Source organism: Aulonocara sp. 'chitande type north' Nkhata Bay, linkage group LG6 (genome assembly GCF_057382095.1).
Source record: "Aulonocara sp. 'chitande type north' Nkhata Bay isolate Kocher_YH1m ecotype deep benthic linkage group LG6, A_spYH_male_GT1.1, whole genome shotgun sequence".
In the NCBI taxonomy this organism is placed as follows: Eukaryota; Metazoa; Chordata; class Actinopteri; order Cichliformes; family Cichlidae; genus Aulonocara; species Aulonocara sp. 'chitande type north' Nkhata Bay.
In genome coordinates, this window is record NC_141349.1 from 34562088 (window position 1) to 34585257 (window position 23170).

At 38.4% G+C, this 23170-nt stretch overlaps 2 protein-coding genes across 6 annotated transcripts; both read left to right on the forward strand.

Annotated features, from left to right (window-relative positions):
* The first annotated feature begins 8943 nt into the window (after positions 1-8943).
* Positions 8944-14361, forward strand: LOC147328275 (polymeric immunoglobulin receptor-like). 5 transcript variants are annotated; one of them, XM_086297669.1, is made up of 10 exons: positions 8980-9016; positions 9211-9540; positions 9851-10156; positions 10242-10562; positions 10685-10984; positions 11382-11471; positions 11565-11627; positions 11927-12028; positions 12121-12197; positions 14073-14361. In XM_086297669.1, the coding sequence occupies exons 1-10, from the start codon at positions 8980-8982 to the stop codon at positions 14232-14234; spliced, it is 1788 nt and encodes a 595-aa protein (XP_086153795.1). In that variant the 3' UTR covers positions 14235-14361. The 5 variants fall into 5 exon arrangements, with proteins under 5 accessions (XP_086153799.1, XP_086153795.1, XP_086153797.1 ...); XM_086297671.1 differs by lacking the exon at positions 9851-10156 and having other exon boundaries at positions 11382-11412; positions 11566-11612; XM_086297673.1 differs by lacking the exons at positions 9851-10156; positions 11565-11627 and having other exon boundaries at positions 8944-9016; positions 11382-11503; positions 11893-12028.
* Positions 14362-16912: 2551 nt separating this feature from the next.
* LOC147328276 (polymeric immunoglobulin receptor-like) lies at positions 16913-22240 on the forward strand. The gene is made up of 7 exons (XM_086296519.1): positions 16913-16988; positions 17182-17508; positions 17800-18120; positions 18212-18505; positions 20400-20444; positions 20811-20900; positions 20996-22240. The coding sequence occupies exons 1-7, from the start codon at positions 16952-16954 to the stop codon at positions 21034-21036; spliced, it is 1155 nt and encodes a 384-aa protein (XP_086152645.1). The 5' UTR covers positions 16913-16951; the 3' UTR covers positions 21037-22240.
* The last annotated feature ends 930 nt before the right edge of the window (positions 22241-23170 follow it).

Genomic DNA, 23170 nt, shown 5'->3' on the forward strand with positions numbered 1-23170 from the left:
TTATAGTTAAGCTATGACTTGGGTTTCACATTGCTATGACATGAAATAGCCCGTAATTCTTGCATAATTTTTTTCAGTACTGAAAATATTTTTCCCTCTGATCTCCATATATTCATTCTATGGATGCTGGAAATTAGTTTTTTCTTTATTCAGTTTAAATAAATCGGCAAAATTCAATTTTACATAGAAAGTGAGCAATTCATGAAGACAAAAGTTGAAATTAAAAAATTGACTTTCACTGAAAATGTATATAAATTCCCCTCTTGCCTCTGCAGATGGTCTATCCTGCAAACTTGAATCCTCTACTAGAGGCCTGGGAGCTTGAGTGTCCTGCGCAATTATCTTTGTCCTGGAACTGCACTCTTCTAGACAAAGATCTCTTATGTTGTTCCTGGGATCTGCTGGAGCCACTCACCTCGCTTGGGGGTAACTGCACCGAGTGCTTTAATTACCACTGTGAACACTGTTAACTTCACCCACCACATGTTCTCGAGCACAGGATCTTAGCTTGTCCATTCTCCACCACCCTAGGTGGTGTCCAAGCTAAGATCCTGTGGGACTCCCAGATACAGTTGGACAATATGGTGGCGACTAACTAACCGAATATAGTGGTGGTAGACAAGTAGAAGAAGACGTCCGTAGTGATAGATGTAGAGATATTGAATGATAGCAACATCAGGTAGAAGGAACACGAAAAGAAGTACTTGAGAAGTACTAAGGGATTAGAGAAGAGCTGGAAATGATGTGGAGGGTGAAGGTAACAGTGGTCCCAGTTGTAATCGGAGCACTAGGTGCAGTGACTCCCAAGCTAGGCAAGTGGCTCCAGCAGATCCCAGGAATAACATCCAAGATCTCTGTCCACAAGACCACAGTCCTTGGAACAGCTAAGATACTGCGCAGGACCCTCCAGCTCCCAGGCCTCTGGTAGAGGACCCGAGCTTAAAGGATAGACTGCCCACAGGTGTGAAATCAGCTGGATAGCATAGTGGTGACACTACACGCTTTCAGGTCGGTTCGATTCCCGACCACTGCATCTGTATTCATTAGGGGGTATAGGCTATAATAGGGTGCTAACAGAGAAACTGTGGTACTGCATGAGGAAATCAGGAGTGGCAGAGACGTATGTGCACATGGTTGAAGACGTGTGAGGACAGTGAAACAGTGGTGGGGTTTGCAGTAGCAGTGACATTGGGAGTGGGATCACATTAGCGGTTGGCTCTGAGCCCCGTCTTGTTTGCAATGGTGATGAACAGGATGACAGATGAGGTCAGGCAGGAATATCTGTGGACTAAGATGTTTGCAGAGGACTTTGTGATCTGTAATGAAAGCAGGGAGCCAACGGAAGACAGTCTGCAAAAGTCAAGGCAGGCTCCCGAAAAAAGACAAATGAAAGACAGTCGAAGCAAAACAGGATGTGTGTGAAAACAAGAGTGAGAGAGTTGTAACAGTGGAGCTGCAAGGACCAGAGGTAGTGTGGGTAGATGAATTTAAATACCTGCAATCAACCATCCAAAGCAAAGGACAGTCCACAGGAGAGGTGATGGGGAGAGTTCAGACAGGGTCGAGTTGGGGGACATGAATGTTAGTGATATGATACATGCAAACAACTATAGACAACATGTAAATGCCAGTGCAGTTTCTCACTTTTCACAGCATTACAATATCATTAAAGCAACAACACATTTACCATTATACTAGCACCATATCTGTGTTCTGTGATCTGACATTTGATAAACAATAACGAAACTGCCTAGCATTCACACTTAGCATTTCAGCTCGGCTTTCAATACCATCATCCCAGACATTCTTATAACCTAGCTGGTAAACTTGGACTTCTCCCCCCCGCCACATGTGCATGGATCAAAAACTTTCTCACAAGCCGTTCACAATCAGTCAAGGTTGTGATCATCCACCCTGTCAATCAGCACTGGCTCACCTCAGAGATGTGTGCTGACTCCACTCCTATACACCATCTGCAGTGACTGCACCCCCTCGCATCCCTGCAACACCATCATCAAATTTTAAAAAGGTTCAGATCCATCAGGTGCAAAACCAATAGACTAAAAACAGCTTCTTCGTGTGGGCTGTCAGAACTCTTAATGCAAACTAAGAGTGTGAACAGACTTCTTCCATACAATCAAATACAACACTGCTATTGATTAACAATGTTGCTGCCATCCCATGTGCCATTTCTGTCTTTCCTTGTTCTGTGCAATATTTTGGTCTTTGTGCAGTCTTCTTGTCTCAGTGGAATTACCATTCCCATCCGAAATGACCATAGCCCCCCACCCTTATTCATTTATTATATTATATAACTGCCCTTCTATACAGCCCCACAATGTTACTGTTTCAATGTTTCTACATATACATCATGTATATAGTTTACTCACATACATGTATGTATATACACATATTTATTGCTTTTTCTTTTTTTATATTGTTTGCTTTACTTTTGCACCTTTGTGGTCCTGCTATCCAATTTCACTGTGCAAGAAACTGCACAAAGTTTTAAGTTCTAAGATGTACCCAAAATAAGAGTTCTGCTAACTGCAACACATTTGCTGCTAACTGCAACACATTTGCTGCCAACTGCGACACATTTCCTGCAAATTGCAACACATTTTGCATTTATGCTTGACTTTATGCTATGCTTCCTCTGGAACTCTGCCATATTATAATCACTCTTTTATATATTCTGCTGCGTTTTGTAGCTTTTTTTATCTTGTATTTTGCCTATTTGTTAGATTATCTAGGTTTATCTGGAAATGCAAAAAATTCAGACTTGACAGTAAAATTCAAATAAGTTATGGAACACCTTGTCTTTGTAGTTTCTGGTACTGCTGGGTCAACTTAGGTTTGTCAGAAAGATGCTATGAGTCAAGCCTATGATTTGACCAGGTCAAAGTTTGATCAGATTTTCAGAGAGCCAAGGCAATTATAAAAGACCACCTCCACCCTAACCACCACCTCTTCAACATCCTGCCCTCTGGAAAAAGGTTCAGATCCATCAGGTGCAAAACCAATAGACTAAAAAACAGCTTCTTCATGTGGGCTGTCAGAACTCTTAATGCAAACTAAGACTATGTTCACACTACAAGTCTTAAAAAAAATAAATAAATAATAATAATAATAGATTATATTTATATAGCGCTTTTCGAGACCCTCAAAGCACTTTACAATGCTTAATGCTTGATCAAATCTGATTTTTTTGTCTGCTCTTTCACACTACAAATAAAATGTGACAGCAAACGCGCTCTGTGAACGCTCAAAGAGGCCCGCATGCGCAAAAGAAGACGTCACACACAACGCGCTCGGTTTAGACCCAGACCAAACAGTAATGTTTGACTGATGGCCCTTAATATAAAGACTTGTTTCGGACTTTACGTTTCCCAATTTTGCTTTAAGTTATAAAGTTATTTTGTTATTTACATATGGCCTAATAATTATACTTATTGCTGTTTTAGAGAGGAGCGGTGCTTCAAAGGATAGTTGCAGATTTCTGTCAGAATCTGCAGATTATACAGTACAAATAAAATGTTCACGTTTCTCCAACGTTGTCTTCCCAACAGTTTCACTAACATCTATACTGGATGGCTTTACTTTTGCACCTTTGTGGTCCTGCTACCCAATTTTGCTGTGCAAGAAAGTGCACAATGCCAATAAAAGTTCTAAATTTTAAGTTCTAAGATGTACCCAAAATAAGGCTACGTCCACACTAATTCGTTTCTGTTTGAAAACACATAGATTTCTCTCCGTTTTGGCCTCCCGTCCACACTGAGACGCCGTTTTCCTCAAGGAAAAACGCAATTTTTGAAAACAGTCCCGAAAACGCATACATTTCAAAACGATGACGCATTTTAGTCATGTGATGTAGTCATGTGACCAATTAAACAAAGATAGCGGAGTGCATTATACAGTAGTTGTTTTGATTGCTCTCAATTTTGACATACCTAAAAAAGATTAATATCAGTTTGTACATGCTCCAGATAGTTTTTCTTCCAATTTTTAAACTCTCACTTGCTTTTGCGCATGCGCATTACTGAACGTAAGCGTTTTTGGCTCTTTCAATGTGGACGCACAACTCTGTGAAAACGACTGAAAACACTAGTGTGGATGCGGAGCGTTTTCAGACAAAAACGCTGTTTCCAAATCTACGTTCACATGTACCCAGGTATTTTTGAAAACGCAGATTTTTCTATGCGTTTGCACCTTTCGTCCACACGTAAACTGCGTTTTCAGTCACTGAAAACAGAGATTTTTAAAAACGCCTGCCAGGGTGGATATTTGATCACTGATGTGTTTAAATGCTTACATATACACACACAGTTACTGTCCCTTCACACAGGACTCCTTTCTGCTCCTATGCGCATATGTTTACGCTTTCCCACCCAGGCTTCTAGACTTCTGATTGGCCAACATTTCTACACGGTTAGGAATATATCGCCACCTGTTGCTTTGGCATGTTCCTAGCAGCGTTTTCCTTCATTTTTGCGTTTACATGTGGACGGGATTTTTTTCAAAAACAAAAACGGAAAATCTCCTTTTTCAAAAATACCCGTGTACGTGTGGACACCGAACGCGATAGAGGCGGCCAGAGCGTCAGGCTTACATGTAAAGTCAATGGAAAGGCGCGATGACCCGCGATTGCGGCTCCCGCGAAAATTCGGAAGCAGATTTGCGTCGCGAAAACGCCAAAACGCCTGAAACGCGCGTGAGTGTAGCGCATTTCAGGCGTTTGACTCGCGAAAAAAACCACGCGCGTGAGTTTTTGTGTTGCATTTTGTGCATACGCGCGTTTCGCGTCTTCCGCTCGAGTTGGAAAAATCTGAACTCAAGCGTCAAATCGCGCCGCGACAACCAATCAGGAGCCCGGTGACGTGGCTGTTACCTAGTTCAAAGGGGCAGATCCAGCCAAAGCCCTTCATACTTCGATGGAGGGGAAGGCTAATCAATGCGGTAGCAAACAACCCGGAGCTGTACGACACCAGCTGCTTTCTGTACCGAGACAGGAATAAAAAGGACCGAGCTTGGAGGAAGATATGTGAAGAGATCGAGCAACCTGGTAAGTTCATTCATTTCTCTTTTGAAAGTTTTCACTGACCTGGGGAAGCTGCACAAAAGCTAGCAAGCCACTGCTATTTTCCCACTGACGTACAAATACCGTTCTGCTTTTAGGCATGTTGTCATTTAAGAATATATTTTATTGTTTATTAATAAACAGCACACAGTGGTCCCGCTGTTCATCCGTCACTGCTTCGCTTTTTCGCTGATTTTTTATTGCACCGTACAGCATTGCATTCTGCAGCCTGATTGACAAATCTGCTCCGTGTCGTGTCTCCTGCGCTTGCCAAATTTATCACGTTTGGTTTTGATAACCATCACGTCCAATAGAAAAAACAGCACGAAAACACCCATAACTATGAGCCTCATTCGGAAATAGACACCTGCACCGCGAGGGGAAAAGGCGCACGAAAGTGGCGGGCAGATGAAGACAAACCGCGGCATAATAATACTTTTACGTTTTGCAATCTACAAAGGTTTGCACTTTGAGAATCAATTGTGAGAACTGTGACCAATGTTCATGTGTGTGGGGAAAACGGTGTATAAAGTGCGTGACCAGGGGCTAGTTATTCTGAGAACCCCTGCTGCAATAAATGAGGGACCACTGTCTACTCTATGATTATTATATTCAACCTGTTAACATTTAATACTGTATTGATAGAACCAACTGATTCTGCAGCAGAGCATCCCCTGTTGCTTCTCCTGGCTGCCCAGTCCCTGAGCTCCTGCTGCTGCACCCACAGATATGTACAGCAAGCACTGATACCTTTTTACTAAGTGGGATTACCTTGTGATCACCTTTACTAAATATCTACAACCGATCTGATTATATCCTGTTTTTGTTTTGTTTTTTTCAATGTTGAAATTAAAATCTAGTAGCAGCCTTCTCATTTCTTTGTGTTTTGTGCTGTTTTACAGGCCCACAGGGGAGGACAGCTCCGAGGCAGATGAGGGACGGGTCCCAGGACGGTCCATCGGCGGTGGAGCTGGCCATCCTGGTATCCCTGAAGAGTCCACACCAGTCTCCAATGGAGCAGTTCCTCCTCAGCCTTGTTCCTGCTCTGGAGAGCAGCTGGTCCTTTTTATTCCTGTCTCTCTGTAAATTCTTATATTTTATATATTTATGTTTAATGTTTTTCTGTTTGAGAATTTTAATATTATTTCAAATAAATTTTTATAATAACTAATGTCTCAGTTCTACTACACAGCAAATGTTGGCACACGACTTGACACATGTAGAATTTATTTCATATTATACTAATGGCAAAATATACTAATACAGTGGGATGCAAAAGTTTGGGCAACCTTGTTAATAGACATTATTTTCCTGTATAAATCGTTGGTTGTTACAATAAAAAATGTCAGTTAAATATCATACAGGAGACACACACAGTGATATTTGAGAAGTGAAAAGAAGTTTACTGGATTTACAGAAAGTGTGCAATAATTGTTTAAACAAAATCAAGCAGGTGCATAAATTTGGGCACCACAAAAAAAATGAAATAAATATTTAGTGTATATCAATGTGTGTGTCTCCTATATGATATATAGGGTGCCTTTGTCTGGACGTGCTTCCCATCCAGAGCTGCACAGCACAGAGGGAAGTTCCAGCGCTCCTGGAATCCCTCTGTGATGGACCACCAGTCTCCAGGTGAAGGCACAGCCATGAAATCGTCCACTAGACAGTCCCAGATGGCCGTCGCTGCCTGGGGGGTGATCTGGCTCACCGTGGACACACCGACTCTGTAACTGAACGCTTGGTCGTGAAAGAGTCCCCGGTGACAAGGAACCTGGACAAAATTGTTCCCCGAATTTTCGCGGGAGCCGCAAACGCGGGTCAGCGCGCCTTTCCATTGACTTTACATGTAAACCTGACGCTCCGCCTGCCTCTATCGCGTTCGGTGTGAACACAAGAGTCCTGAGAGCAAAATGTGTTGCTGCTATCAGAAAGATGCTATGAGTCAGGCCTATGATTTGACCAAGTCAAGGTTTGATCAGATTTCCAGATAAGCACAGTGTGAGTGCAGGTCAGCAGGGAAGTGGTTATTTTCATGCTCAGGTGTGAAATAAGGTAGCAGGACATAGTGTGAGTACGGCCTTAAAGTCATATACTGTTACACACAATTTGGAGAATGATCCTGCAGATATATAACATGTTTATCTTGTGTGTCTCATTAATTGAAATCCTGCAGCTAGGATAGCTAGGAAACAACTATTATAATACAGGTTAAAGGCATCCAGCTCATTTGGGGGAAGACAGAGACATTCCCAGCCAGTCAAGATATAATGTCTCCAGTGAATCTTGGGTGTGCTCTGGGGCCTCCATCCTGTAGGACAAGCCCAAAACAATTTGCCTAGAAGGCGTCCTTTAGGCATCCTAACCACATGCCCCAAATACCTCATCTAATAAGGCATGGAGGAGCAGTGGCTGTTCTCCAAATCCCTCTCAAATGAGCAAACTCCTCACCCTTTCTCTAAAGGAGAGCCCATCCACCCTTTAAAGAAAACTAATCTGCATTCCTTGTGTCTAAAACACATACAAAAGTAGATTGAACATAAATTGAACATAAATTGGCAGCTTTGCTTTTACATTCAACTATCTGGTTACCACAACAGATATGTACAATGTCTGCCCTCCTCTTTCTATCTCACGCTGCTCCTCCGCTTGGGCCAGTAACTCGCCCCTGACTCAGAAAGAGCACTCCACCCTTTTCCAGCAAAAATATGTAATCTCCATCTTGGAAGTTCTGATTCTCATTCCTGCTTCACGCTGCTCCAGTGCAAGGAGGTCATGACCTAATGAATCCAACAGAAGCACATCATCTACAGAAAGCAAAGATGAAATCCTGAGGCCACCTCTGTGAATCACCACCTTATAACATCGGAGGGGTTTGTGATTATAAGAGATGTGTTGTCTCTCAATATGCTCAAGGTAGGTTCTCCCAAGGCAAACCGGTCCTGGGCAAAAGACCAGACAAATTCTGACAACCCCTATGACAACAACACACACAAAAAACAAATCAAAGGTCCATTTCATTTCCATTTCCCTGACTCCTGGCATTTGGCCTGCATTCCTGTCATGGCTGGTGATGACCACAGCCAGTCATTAAGCAATTTGGTTTCTAGCAGGTTGGACCCCAGAAAACAGTTTTTCCCTCTGTTGTTACAAGCCGACCCTGCTGCTGTCTTGTTGTTATCTTGTTGCTGTTTTGTCGACTTGTATTGTTTGGTTATTCATTGTGGTTTACATTGTCTTGTGCTGCCTTGTTTCGTGTTAACTTTTTGTTTTGTTTTAATCGTGCCGCAGGTGTGTGTGTGTGTGTGTGTGTGTGTGTGTGTGTGTGTGTGTGTGTGTGTGTGTGCGTGCACTCCTTTTTTTGTTTTGGTTTTTTGTATATTATTTACAGAGTTGTTACTTGTTCCTTATTGCTTCATTTATATGTTTATTTTGCTCTGTCTTGTGAATAATGAGCCTGTGTGCCTTTGTAACTGTTAAAACATTTGCACTGGCTAATGTAATATTTCCTGAAGTGTAACTCCACCCCTGGTGGTGTAATCAGTACCATTTAGTTAGAAAATATATGTGTCAGTGTAAAAAATAGCAAGAAAATAAAATACTATATTAAATTTACCAACTAAATTACTAGGAACTCTTTTTAGTTTAAACATCAGAATGATGGGTACGCTCAATTCATCATAAAAAAAACCAATTTCTTCAGTACCAGCCTAATAAATTTTAATGACTTTAAAGATATAATTTCTATATTGAAAATACAAATATGCAAAATTAAATGAATTGTGATCTAAATGCAGAAGTAAAAGGCTTAAACATTACCTAGATGTGAATATACAAATTGTGGGCGTCACATTTTCAGTTTATTTCCTGTCAAATTTCTACTTCTACGAAGCAAAGCAAAGATGTGGAGCCTTCAAAACCTGCTGTTTACCATCTGTAGTAAGTTGTTTTAATGACTAAATAAGTAAATAGATGAAGATTAAAGGTAAATCTAGATTAAACGTATAACTATTTATTTGCAGTGCCACACCTTTTGTTGATTTTGGTATTTTCATTAGTAATAGCAATGCTAGTATGAGTGCTGAAATGACAAAATAAATGAAATATTTTTTTATACTGTCTTTTCTTTACAGTTGCTCTGAGATGTGTGACCAGTGCAGAAGAGGTGATCCATGTGACTGGATATGTGGGGAGAGAGGTTAACGTTTCCTGCTCCTATGATAAAGGTTACGAGTCTTATGAGAAGTATCTGTGTAAGAACGATTGTGGCAGCGATGATGATGTTCTTATTAAAACATCTGAATCACGGAAAAACAAATACAGGATCAGTGATGAGAAAACAGCACGAATCGTCACAGCAACCATCTATGATCTTCGTTCTGTGGATGCTGGGAAATACTGGTGTGGCGTGAGCAGAACTGGAAAAGATATCTACACTGAAGTTGAGCTGAAATTAGTCCAAGGTAAATAAACCTTTCCCAATATTGAATTATATGTTGAATTGAGGTAAAATCATATGTATAAACCCGTTGTTATTGTATAGGTTACAATGTAACAACAGACAAAAACATAACTGATAAAACATTACTTAAATTAAATGCTATAAATATGACCTGCACCTCAGTTTTAGCCATTATAAATGTTTCAGTTTAGTTAAGGTTTTCTTAAGATCCATTACATATAATTTTGTTACAGCAAGCTAAATAAATAAAACATCATATCTCTATTCTATGACTGTAGCGTGTCTTCTAATGCTGTTGATCTTTTTGACAGACAGCTGCTGTAACAGTGTGACAAAAATTGAAAGTTATGCAGGATATTCAGTGTCCTTCAGTTGTCCGTATCAGTCCCAGTACCAGAACAACCTGAAGTACATCTGCAGAGGAACACGGCCCTCCATGTGTCTGCAACAGGCACTAATCACCTCTAAAAAAAAAAAAATTGGACGATTCAGTATGTTAACACAATTCACAACAAAGATTAGCAGTTTGACCCAAAGTGATTCAGGGCGTTACCTTTGTGGTATCCAAAGAAACTCTGACCTGCATCTTTTCTATGCTTTTGAGCTGAAAGTTAAAGGTGAGCATTCATAGTAACGTCTCATTATATCAGCTGACAGAAAACACTGCTTTCTGTAAAATTAATACATTTGTCTTTTTGACAGACCGCTGCTGTGATACTGTGACCAATATTGAAAGTTATGAGGGATACTCTGAGTCCATCAATTGTCCTTATGAGAATCAGTACCAGAACAGCCTGAAGTACATCTGCAGAGGAAACCAGACCTCCACATGTCTGCAGCGGGCGCTAATAACCTCTAACAACACAGAAAATGGTCACTTCAGACTTAATGATGTAAAAATGTCAAGAATATTCACAGTGACAATTAGCAGCTTGACCCAAAGTGATTCAGGGCATTACCTTTGTGGTGTTCAAACAAACTCTGACCATGATGTTTTCTCTGCTGTTGAGCTAAGAGTCAAAGGTGAGAGGTCATAGTAATATCTCATTATACCAACCAGAAGAAAACAGCTTCTTCTAAAAGACTCTTTAAAAAAGTTGAATATTTTATGAGTCTTTAATAGTTTTTCTCTTTCATTCTGACAGTGTGGTGCTGTGTCACATCAACTGAAATAACAGGTACTGTGGGACAGCCACTAACTCTGCAGTGCCCTTATCCTTCACAACATCGGGATAACAGGAAGTTCCTCTGTAAGGGAGACTACCGCAACAGCTGCAGAGACATGGTGACGAGTAAAAGCAGATTCGCACTACAAGGCGGTATTTATTCCAACTCTTTCTCAGTGACGATCACAAAGTTAGAAGAAGAAGATGCTGGGACATACTGGTGTGGGTCAGACTCACAGTGGAGAGTTGGAAACTACACCAAGATTCAGCTGTCAGTCGGTGAGATGAACACATTTAAATTAAGGAAAAATGGACAGAGCTATGAGTTACTACTATTTAAGCATAACTACAGCTGGTGATTCAGTTATTTCTAGTGTGATAGAATTATAACAACTCTGCCTTCATAGTGTTTCACACAAAGCACATAATATATGCCAAACAGAACTAGAGGCCAGTTTTTTGTGGGGTTTTTTTTTTTACATCTTCTTTACTGGCTGGTTTTTCTACATTAATTAAGTAATTAATTAATTAACAGTTTAATTTCAGTTGTGTGAATAATTTAAGATTCTTGGGGTATCAGTCAGGACCCTCTGCACTAGTCATTCTACTAAAATGTGATTCTTGTGTTAAAATAAAGTTTCTAAGAGAACTAAGAGGGGTTTTTTTCCTCCAACAGTCTTTCTGCAGCATACCAGCACTGTACCTTCTACAGTAAAAACTCCTGGAAAAACTGTACCTTCTACAGTAAAAACTCCTGGAAAAACTGTACCTTCTACAGTAAAAACTCCTGGAAAAACTGTACCTTCTACAGTAAAAACTCCTGGAAAAACTGTACCTTCTGCAGTAGAAAGTCTTGTAAAAACTTCTACAATGAAAACTCTTGGAAAAGCTCAAACACAAACTCCTGGTCAACCTGTTAAAGGTACAGTATATACAATATGTGTTTTTCATTTCATTAATGTTGTGAGGTCAAGTATGTTATCACTCCATAAGCTTTGGTTACTTTTATTTTTTCATGGCTACAGTTACAGTAAGTCCCTTGGGGGTGAATGTACGTCACACCAAAATGACCCTAAGTGCAAAAACAGCTATGGTTGTGTGCACCAGTAGTCAACAGCTGCAACTATTAATAAAATATAATCTAAACCCACAGTTCTGCTAAGTGTCTTTAAGAAAACCATAAAAAGGAAGTTTGTATTTTTACTGCATTCTGCTTTTCAGATTCAGCACTTTATGTTCCTTTCACCGTTCCCCTTGTGCTGCTGCTATTGATGGGCATCTTTGTGGTTGTAGTTTACAAGTGGAAACATTACAAAGTAAAAGGTATATTTTACATTCATACACATGCAGAAAGTCATCCACTCAAATGTGCATGCGAAAAGAGCATAACCGTGTTTTCTGCTGTGTGTTTTCAGAAGATGAAGCCCCTGTGGACACAAATGCACCCAAGGCAGAAGGTTTAGAGGAAGTGATTGGTGCAATGGAAAATGATGTAAGAAAACTAAAGTACAAATTGTGTCATATCTATAACATGTCTCACCATAAACTTACAGGATAAAACGAATTGATTCTTAGTTGTGTTTAATACAATACAGTGCAAAAGTCTCGAGTCATTTTGTTTAAAAAGGCCCAGACTTGTAATTTTTTAAAATTGCCCTTAAGCCACAGTTCTCCGGGAATTCTGAAGGTCTTTCAGAGTTATTCATTGGGTGTGTTTTTTTTTCCATTCAGTTTCAGTCCGGTCCTTGTGTCTGACGTATTCTAACTCAAGATGTTTGGTTCTGAAGCAAAGTATTGAACAGAGGCATTGATAACTGTCAGTCCATTTTGTTTATGGGTTTTCTCTCTAACCTCATTATTCTTGAGAGCATTATATCTCAGAGATCCCTGGAGGAAATTACCTACAGAATCTTAGCTAAATGCTCCCAAAACCGTTCAACAACCACCAAACACAGTCAAGACAGCAAAAGATGTAAACACAAAGCACGGATTGTTCAACATACACAGATATGCTGTTAAGTGCTGAAAGCAGACATCTCAAAGATTCCGAAACTGTAACTGCCCAACCAAAATTCACTGAAGCAGCAGCAAAAGACCAAAACTACACTTCACATTTGGAAAAACATTGTAATGAATTCCCTGTAACTTTTGGGATGTTTCTTCAACCACGATAGAATCGCACTTGCTGCAGAGCTCTCTGTGTAGTTCGAGAACAGTTTCCCATCAAAAGTCTCTATTTTGTGCCTTTTCCCTTGCTTATTACACACCAATCTACTGTTATGTACAATGTTGTCGGTTGCGGATTTTTAATTATTTTAATTAAATGACCTCTGACAAAGCCTTATTTCTGCTATTCAATGCTGAAGAAATTAAAACTTTCACAGATTAGGCCAAATTCTGCCAAACTACAAAACCTTCAGCTATGTCCCTAATAAAACCTCTGTAACTCTGATATTGCTGAGGTGAAGCAGAGCAATCTTTGCCCAGGTAATGTCCATATATTGATTTGTGGGTTCCTTCAGTTTTTAATCTACTGCAGCATATTTTTAGCGGGTTATATGCTATAGAAGACCAGGCCAGGAAAAACTTCTGTATAGTTTTTACCTTTCTTTTGATACCAAGATTGTTTACAGAGTTTGTATTTGCAGAGAAATGGTCAATTCACCATTGGAATGTGATTTTTAAACAGGAACCTCAGAAACATCCCTGGGGCTTAACAGACTAACTCAAGAATAAAAAACTCTAATTATGTGAATAGTCAACCAAAATAATGGAAAAACCTTTAAAATTAAAGACAAATTAAAATCAGTGAGCACTGACATATCATATGCCATAAAACTTTTCTAACCATTTCTCAGTACCGTAAATCAAGAACAAGTGAAACCACTTTTAGTCAGTCATTTAAACTTATTTAAATCAGTGACTGCAACACTGGGTAGTGACTGAAAGAATGACATCACAAGTAAATGTGGTGGAAAATGAAGTCTTGCAGCCTTCTCCTTTAGAGGTATGTGCGGAGTTCAGTAATTCGAGTTGGGCTCGGAGCAATCCTGCTACACCTCAACAATGAAAAATGTCTGGCACCATGCAACTTATTTGCACTAATTTCAATTCAGTTTATTATAAAACAAAATCACAAAAGTAGTCACACCTCAAGGCACTTGAGTAAATGTAAGTTGAGATTTATAAGCTTGCCTGTGTGTGTGTAATCATGAGCGTATAGCCATTGTTATACTCATTGGTGGAAACTTGCATTAAAAAGGCAACTTTAGTTTGAATGCAGGAAAATACTTTTTAAAATCTTTGCTTCATAATAGATTCCAAAATACATAACTAACATTGCGTGTGTTAATTGGTGTCTGAATAGATTTATGGAAACCAAGAAGTTGTGATGTACTCGAAGAAGCAGACCTCCAAACAACAGAGTGCCTGTGCCCAATATGAAGATGAAGAACAAGACTATGAAAACTTCACAATATCTGAAGACATCTACTGTAATGAAAATTTCCACAAAGCCAATAGAAAATAAACAGTCTAAGGAGTTTGGAAAGAAACATGTCTGGACTTTAGAGAATTCCACCAATTGCTCTTAGAACTGAAGACGCTTCTCGGATGAGAGATAAAACATGTTCAAGAAACTTCCAGATGCTTTTCTTTCCAGCTCCTTAGACTGCGAAGACCTGGATGAACCTTCACAGACATAAAATAAACAGAGTGTTAATTTGAGGTCAAACCGTTGGTCTTACCTGTATAGAGATTAATCTACTTGATTGATCATTAACAGTTACACAACAAATCTTAACATACAGTGATCCAGCCGTCTTATTTTCTCAGTGAAACTTTATTGTGTTTTCTGTTTTATTATCACTTCTTACTCTTTTGCTATTAGCTTTAACTTTTATTGCTTAGTGTTAACAGCAATCTGCAGTCTTTTCATGAAATTGAACTCAAATGCAAACGACTAACACAAGTGCAAAGTAAATAAATAAGCAAAGCAAAATGAATTCCAATGTTGGACCATTTAGTAATACGTTTTATAGCACAGTCATTTTTAAATCTTTTGTTTATTTTTGCCCTATTTTAATGTAAATTGCCACATTGTAAGAGTCCTTCAGTTCCAGATATTTGGGCAGAAATCGAGCAGTGAAATGTTAAAATGTTATGTTTACTAATTGCAATTTTCATGTAATTTTTCTTTCTGTTTGTTGCAACTGAAAATTACCAGGTGCAGTGCTTTTATTTTATTAACATGGTAATGCTGTATTTAGCTTAAATTTATAATAACATTATTATATTTTTATTATTATTGTACATTTATTATTACTTCATATCATTAGTTGACATAAATTAGCCTTTTGCCTTAGTAAACAAGAGCATAGCACTATATTCCCGAGATATGTAAAGTAAAAATAAAATACACCGAAAGAAAAGGAACAGAAAAATCCACAAAACTCTTGACCTGATCAGTTACTCAAACTAATCCAACCTTTTCAGATTTGTAGAGAATTTGTTGCTGCTTGACTAACATCATGAACTTTATTTTTTTCCACCTCCTCTGAAGAAAATTAAATATTTTTTTTCAAAAGTTACACTTTCAGTGTCACTTGTTAATGTGTCACTGTGAGCACTGTGCTGGTGCTGTTTTATCACTTCAAATACCCTCTTCTCTTGGATATTAGCATATATCACTGGTGAGACTGCTTAAATCTATTTGTGAGTGAAGAAGTAATCTCTGAATTTGTGGAAATGTTGACACAAGTTGTTGTAGCATTCAGTCCTTCACTCTGACAAGTTATCAGCCAACATTAACGAGTTTGCTCAGCATACTACATCCCAAAACTGCAAGGTTGCAGCTCACAGTCACACCTACCTGCTAATCACAGAGTAAAAAATGTTTAATTTTACTCAACAGACCTTGAGTACAGACGTCTTGTACTAGTTGTGCTACATAGCAAAATGTGCCGAAGAGGTCTGTTTTGAAAGAAACAGCTGATGAATTGTCAAAAAAAAAGTCTGAAAAAATATGTAGAAAAGTTACCAAAAGTTACTTTCTGTGTGGAGTTTGAATGCTGTTTCCAACCTTGTATGGGTTCTCTCTGGATTCTTCCCACAGTTCAAAGACACGCTATGGTTTACCCTGCCTTTTGGCCTATGACATCTAGGATACATTCCAGACCCTGAACTGGATAAGAAAATGGATGGATGGATTTTTTCCCCCTAGTTATTTAAAGACTATGGCACTACATGGTGAGGAGCTAATGAGCTTTAAACTATGTAAACTGGCAAACTCTGATAACACTAACAATAATGAACCTGATCCTGGCTAGATATAGTTCAGCTCATTTCAACACACAGCTTGAGCTCTTGAACCAGTCTCTAGGAGAGGGCCTGAATTCTGTTCAAATCTGGAGTTGCCCTTTGTGAGAGGCGGCAGGCAACAGCTGACAGTTCAGAATACCCAGACCTCTTGAATTTACTTTGTGTGGGGACTCTGTCATCTTACAAGGAGACATTAACTCTCACATCAACAATTAAGAAAACCTGGAGGGGCATGAAAGAGACAGACTCCCTGATCTAAACCTGAGCAGTGTGCTGTTATTGGACTTCTGTGCAATAAATAAAAGTTAGCTGAAACCATATTTTTCCTATAACTAATTTTATACTGAAAACATAAGAGTGTCCACAAGTGCATGTGGAACGAGTAAAACCTAGGCTGCAAGTCGACCTGAATTTACAAAACTTTGGAATACAAGGTATGTTTTTTGTTTTTTCACAGAGAGTTTTACAGATAAGAAGCTTGCCTTAAAAAATAAATGCACTGAAAAGGAGACAAATGGAAGTGAGTAGAGGCAAGAGAGAACGCGTGAATGATAATGAGACAGGTGTAATGGTCACTTTTAAGACTGTTTTCTGAATATTAACAAACCAGGAAATTAATGAACTGAGAACACAGCACAATAATCTTCAAACACAAATGTTTCTCAGATATACAAAATTAATTTCATGCAATGTAGCTGTTTCACTTTTTTTAACAGTGATGTTTATGTAAAACGTTTGAATACTTCCTCTACCATAAGAGGATATATGTCAGCTGTTTCAAAAATGACTGCTACTTACTTTTAGGGAAAGCCCAAGTAAGAATGCTCTACCTCCTCTGTGTTAAAGGTCGAATTCCACCCCTCCTTTCAAACTCCTGTGGCAAGAAGGGACTCCTATTGTGTGCATAATATTGTGTGCAACGCAAAGATGTGGAGCCTTCAAAACCTGCTTTTCATCCTCTGCAGTAAGTCCTTTAAATGAGTAAATATATAAAGATGTAGTTTGAATGGTACGTTTTACTTTTTTAGTACTGAGGAGCTGTATGACACACCCGGTATTGTTCTTGGTAATGTCTTTATACAACAATAGCATTGCTATCACGACAGCTGACATGACAAAATTTAAATTATTTTGTTGTTTTCACATTATCTTTCTAGTTTCTCTGAGATGTGCGACCAGTGCAGTAGGGGTGCTCAATGTCACTGGATATCTGAGAAGAGAGGTTAACATTTCCTGCTCTTATGATCCGGGTTATGAATCATATGAGAAGTACCTCTGTAAGAACAGTTGTGGCAGGGGTGATGTTCTTATTACAACAACAAACCCAGTGAAGTATAAATACATGATCCATGATGACAAAATAGCACGAATCTTCACAACGACCATCTCTGATCTTCGTTCCATGGATGCCGGGAAATACTGGTGTGGAGTGAAAAAATTTTTGAAAGATGTCTACACTGAAGTCGAGCTGAAACTAGTAAAAGGTAAACAAAAACTTGGTCAAATTCTGTTGCACACTGAAAGCGAGTTACGGCGAGTTACAGGGATTCAGGAGTTACAGTTAAAGATAAGGAATTCATAGGTAGTTTCTGTTTGTTCAGCATTATCTGTTTCTCTGCTGTAAAATTTAAACCACTATATGAGCATCAAATGATGGAAAACAGTCACAAGTTTAGAAATGTAAACTTCCTCATTGAGTTGAATATAAAATCCTTAAGTTTTATATACAGCTGTTTGTGTAACATGTCTTCTGATGCTTTTACCCCTGTTGACAGACCGCTGCTGTGATACTGTGACCAAAATTCTGAATTATCAGGGATATTCAGAATCCATTAGTTGTCCGTATGAGCATCAGTACCAGAACAGCCTGAAGTACATCTGCAGAGGAAACCGGCCCTCCACATGTCTTCAGCAGGCACTAATCACCTCTGACAACAAGGAAAATGGACGATTCAGACTTGATGATGATAAAATGTTAAAAGAATTTACAGTGAACATCACCAGTTTGAGCCAAGAGGATTCAGGGTATTACCTTTGTGGTGTCCAAAGAAACTTTGACTTGGATGTTTTCTCTGCAGTTCTGTTGGAAGTTGAGGGTGAGCAGTCAAAGCTTCTGTGCATTTAATTACCGTACATCAGTTGAATATTTGATAATTCTGAAATAATCTTTTTCTTTCATTTATACAGAGTTCTGCTGTGTCAAATCAACTAAAATAAATGGTACTGTGGGGCAGCCACTAACTTTGCAGTGTCCTTATTCTCCACAACACCGGGATAACAGGAAGTTCCTCTGTAAGGGAGACCAGCACAACAGCTGCATGGACATGACCAATCAAAGCAGGTTCACTGTCCATGATAATGTTTCTTCCAGCTCTTTCTTGGTGATGATTGCAGAGCTGGAAGCAGCTGACGCTGGGACATACTGGTGTGGGTCAGATTCACAGTGGAAAATTGGAAACTACACCAAGATGGAGCTGTCGGGTGAGTTGGACACTTTTATATGGGATAATGTAATGAATAGATTTGTATGCTATGTTCTTACTTGAGATCAGTTCAGTTGTCGAACCACAAACTTACCGCTGCTGGTAAATCACTCTGAAATAATAATTGTTGGAACAGGTATTCACTGCCACTTGTGAATTAAATTCTTTGCATGTAAATTCAAAATCAGTGCTAAGAACTCAGCAACCACGCATGCAAGAAGTCATCTGTTTGCAGATTCACACAGTTGCAGGTAACTCTGCTTTTGAAGCTGAATCCTGGCTTCTCCAATCAGCTAGCTTTATATAGTTTGAAGAGTGGAGGCCAAAGTATGAGGGATCCTAGTGTGAATGGTCACTTTCAAAGTAGTGATGCCACAGACTCTGTGATGTACTGATTAAGGTTACTGTTCTAAACCCTATGGCAGCAACATAAGCGCTGTTTTAAACCATATTTGTTTACAATTACAGAAAATTAGTTTTGCTGAATTAACTATTAACACTTATATTGTTTGCTCTTTAGCAGTCAATTCCTATTCCATATGTTCAAAATTGTAAGTCATTTTTGCTAGTCGTTCATGTCTTTATACAATGAAAAGGCTATCATTGCACTTTTTTTTGCCTTTTAATAGCCTTATTTCTTCGTCATTTATAAACTCTCATAACATCTTGAGTACAATCGACAGCTACATTAAATTCACAAGATCACACAAGATTTCAAACTGCAGGAAAATCACTGGAGTTATGAAAGACAGAAAACTACACACACACCACGTGTATGCTATCGCTATGTATTATGGTTTAACCTGTCAAGGACAATAGTGTACAGAAAATTCTGCATCAAGCCTTGTAATTCATAGCTTTCCTACTTTTGTTAAGCCTCAATTGACAGCTTGTGGCATGATGGTTAGTGCTGTTGCCTCAAGCAAGAAGGTTCTGGGTTCAAATCCACAATCTTGCTAGTGTGCAGTTGGTTCCCACTGGGTATTCTGGTTTCCTCCCACAGTTAAAAGTCATGCAGTTATTAGAGATAGATTAATTGGTGATTCTAAATAATCCATAAGGGTGAATGTGAGTGCAAATGATTGTTTGTCTCCATGTGATAGACTAGCAAACTCTCCAGAGTTTACCCTGCCTCTTACCCTATCACTTCCAGGTTATGGCCCAGCCCCCCTGCAATCCAGATAAAGGAAGATAGAAGTTGTTGTAAACCCATTAAATTTTTATGTTAACCAGACTCTAGACTTTGTTGAACATTATGTAATATGAAGACAACATGTAGTATTTAAGTGACCAAGTGAAAATTAATGAATGGGGTGAAAGTTATTGAATAAGGTTGGAATAAAGTGACAAAATTGTGAAGGATCAAAAAATTCCAAGAGCTCAACTTACTTCATCTAAACATGTGTCAGTCATGTTTTATCAACACAATATGCACAGGTTTATTGAATATGAATAAGTTGTGTTGAAAACTGTGTCAACTTTGAGGGTCATATCACTGTGTACTGTACACTTCCTGTACACTTCTCTTTGCTACAGTATCAGGAAAACAATTGTGAAGGACTTTTTGGCACCATGAAATCTAGAACAAAACCTTTGATCTCAGCATCTAGGAGTATAGCAAGGAACCAAAGACGGTATTTCTGGTTGCGTTGCAACAGTAGTGCTGATCTAGACAGTGGTTGTGCCTTTTTCCTATATTTTAATTTTTAGTTCGATTCAGTTGACTGGAACAACAGTTTGGGATTCTTGCAGGATTCAAAATATCCCTTCAGTCGTGCCATGTTGGCATCAACATCATAGGCTGAAACATAGAACAGAGCAATCCCACAGATGTGTGAGTTGCCGTGGTCATGTTTTTGTCATTGTTGAAATAAAGTTGCTTTCTCCTACAGTTTTTCTGCAGCACACTCTGGGAACTCTGGAAACAAATAACCCAGGTAAAGCTAAAGATACAGTATATGTGTCTGTTAGTTAGCTGCTAAATGCTATGACAACAGTAATAGCAAAATAAGTACATTTCCACAATATAATTAGGGTTAACATGTGGTTTTGAGTGCATGCTGGGCCTAATTCAAGCTAATGTGAAAAAAAAAATTCTAATTCAAATTAAAAATCAAATAGGTATGGATGTGTGCATCAATGCAACACTTAAGTTAAAATACACATAACTTTTAATAAAAAGATAACGAAACCATTATGTAAACTAAGCCCACAGTTCTGCTGTTATGCCTGTGAAAATTGAATGCTTTGGAAAATGCTTGCTTTAAAAATGCTTTTACAGTGTTCTGTTTTGTTTTCTCCAGCACTCTATGTGGTTTACATTGTAACCCCTGTGCTCCTACTGATGTGTGTCCTGTTTATTCTTTATAAGTACAGACGTTCCACAGTTAAAGGTATCATTTACATTCATATACACAGAGAGATCCTTACATTCAAATATGGAAAAGCACGCAAAAAAGTGTAACCAAATCTAATGCTCTGTTTTTAGGTGATGAAGCCACAAGCAGAAATACCCAAAATAAGCTATAGAGCTCAGAGGAAGCGATGGGGGCAGCAGAAAGTGGAGTAAGAGAAGTTTAAAGCCTTAATAGAGTTTTGTTTCTTTAATACACTTAATTATAAATATAGGGCATAAAATTATTGACTGATTTTTATTTTTAGTTGCATTTAGTATGTAAAATGTATTTGTAATGTAGCACAACTGGAATTTCATGAAGTCTCCCATTTGGAGTCATTGCCCATACATTTTTATTTTTGATGCTGAGAAAATAGCAAAGTGATGTATGAATGTTGATGAAGTCCACACTATAGCATGGGTTCAGTCTCATTCTGTGACAGTGGGCAAACAGCTGAAAGTCACAAAGGTCAATATAATTGCAATTGGAAACTTGAATTATGTATTCAAGAAAATAACTTATGTACAAGAGAAGTGCTTCCCTGGCCTTGTTTAAGTTCTATGTGGGTTTCTGACATTAATTGTTGATGAATGAGTATATCATAGTGCAGTCTTTTATTGTGACACACAGGGGAGGCTATCGGCCAGCAGCCTGCACTTACAGAACCATGGATACATAATTTATGTGCTGCTGTTTTGATAATTTCAGTCTTTGTGTTTTAGATTCTGTATTTAAAGAAGTATCAACTGTTTGTACTTTCTTCAGTTTTCTTTAAATATATTACAAGTCTGGAGAGACATACGTGTATCTTCCCTCAGTAGTGGAGGTATACACTTGTATGCAATGACATACAATGACAAACATTCTACACTGGCTGTAGTGCTACAATAGAACATTCAAAAATGTTTCCATGAAATCCCAAGTGTCTGTAATACATGTCACTCATAGTTCTGTTTATTGTGTTGTTGTTGTTTTTAATGGAACTCAAGAAGCTGAGATGACTGGTAGCCACTATGAGGATATCGGTGGAGATGAAGTATCTATCAAAACTTTACCAGAAAAAAAAAAAATCTACCGTGATACAAAATTTCAGCAGAAGACTGTTTTGTTTTTTGCTTGATTTTCATAACAAAATCTGCTGTTTTTATAAAATTGTAGAAAAACCAGAATATAAATTATCAACATGAGTGTAAAGAGAATTAATAAGCAAAGCAAAAAAAAGTGCATGGAATTAATTTTAAGTTTAACAGTAGAATTATTTTTGTTTAGCTTAGTATTATATTTTACTGATGCATTCAAAGAAAAAAGAAAGAAAATAAAACACATGTCCACAAAACTGTTTAACTGGTCAGTTTTTCAAAGCACCTCCAGCCCGTTGCAGACGGACATCCTTCAGAGGAGCCAGGAAATTAAACTTCCTTCCTTAGCTTTCAATGTCACTGCTATTGTGTAGCAGTGAATACAGTTATTGTGGTGGAGTATTTAAATAAGTGTATTGGAAAAGAATCCTGTTACTCATGAACTGTTATCAGATTCTCTTCATGTGTGTTAATTTTAAAAGCTAACTTTATAAAATTAATAATAATAACTCCCATTTTAGAGATAGAACATAAATTGCTATTTAGAGAGTAAGTTGTTTAAAATAGTAGGTTTGATTTTCCTGACTAACTATCATGGACTTTCCAGATGACAGAAATATATGTGTGTGTGTGTGTGTGTGTGTGTGTGTGTGTGTGTGTGTGTGTGTGTGTGTGTGTGTGTGTGTGTGTGCAGTCTCCTGGGGAAGCGGGGTAAAGGTAGCTGAGGTAGTGTGTCAGAGAGGAGGATGCTGGAAAAAAAACTCCTCAGCTTCGGGGACAGTCCATCTCACCGTCTCACCTCATGCATTAATTTTATTCACTGTGTCACTTTCTGCCTATTTGCACTGTGATAGCTTAGTTGGTGTAAAGTGAATCCTGTGACTTTATTTTTAATTGCACTGACTATATAAAAGGCACACCAATTTCCTTTTGGATTAAAAAAGTTCTAATCAAATATTTGATTTACTCTGCTTCTTAAGTGTGTGAATTCAATAGTTTTACAATACATTTGATGAGGATTATGAGAAGTACCTTGAGAGAAATACCTGTGTAAGAATCACTGTGGCAGTGATTATGATTTTATTATAACAGCAAATCTAGTGAAAAACAAATATGCAATTCATCATAACATAACAGTGTCTTCAAAACTCCCACCCCTGATCTTCATTCTACCGATGCTTAGAAATA

Bases quoted from the DNA above. Each gene is read 5' to 3' on its own strand.
- LOC147328275 (XM_086297669.1), top strand. From the start codon at position 8,980: ATGTGGAGCCTTCAAAACCTGCTGTTTACCATCTGTA. The intron at 10,985-11,381 runs GTGAGATGAACA...TTCCTCCAACAG, and splicing joins CAAGATTCAGCTGTCAGTCG to TCTTTCTGCAGCATACCAGC. The intron at 11,628-11,926 runs GTACAGTATATA...TCTGCTTTTCAG, and splicing joins TCCTGGTCAACCTGTTAAAG to ATTCAGCACTTTATGTTCCT.
- LOC147328276 (XM_086296519.1), top strand. From the start codon at position 16,952: ATGTGGAGCCTTCAAAACCTGCTTTTCATCCTCTGCA. The intron at 16,989-17,181 runs GTAAGTCCTTTA...TTATCTTTCTAG, and splicing joins CCTGCTTTTCATCCTCTGCA to TTTCTCTGAGATGTGCGACC. The intron at 20,901-20,995 runs GTATCATTTACA...CTCTGTTTTTAG, and splicing joins CAGACGTTCCACAGTTAAAG to GTGATGAAGCCACAAGCAGA.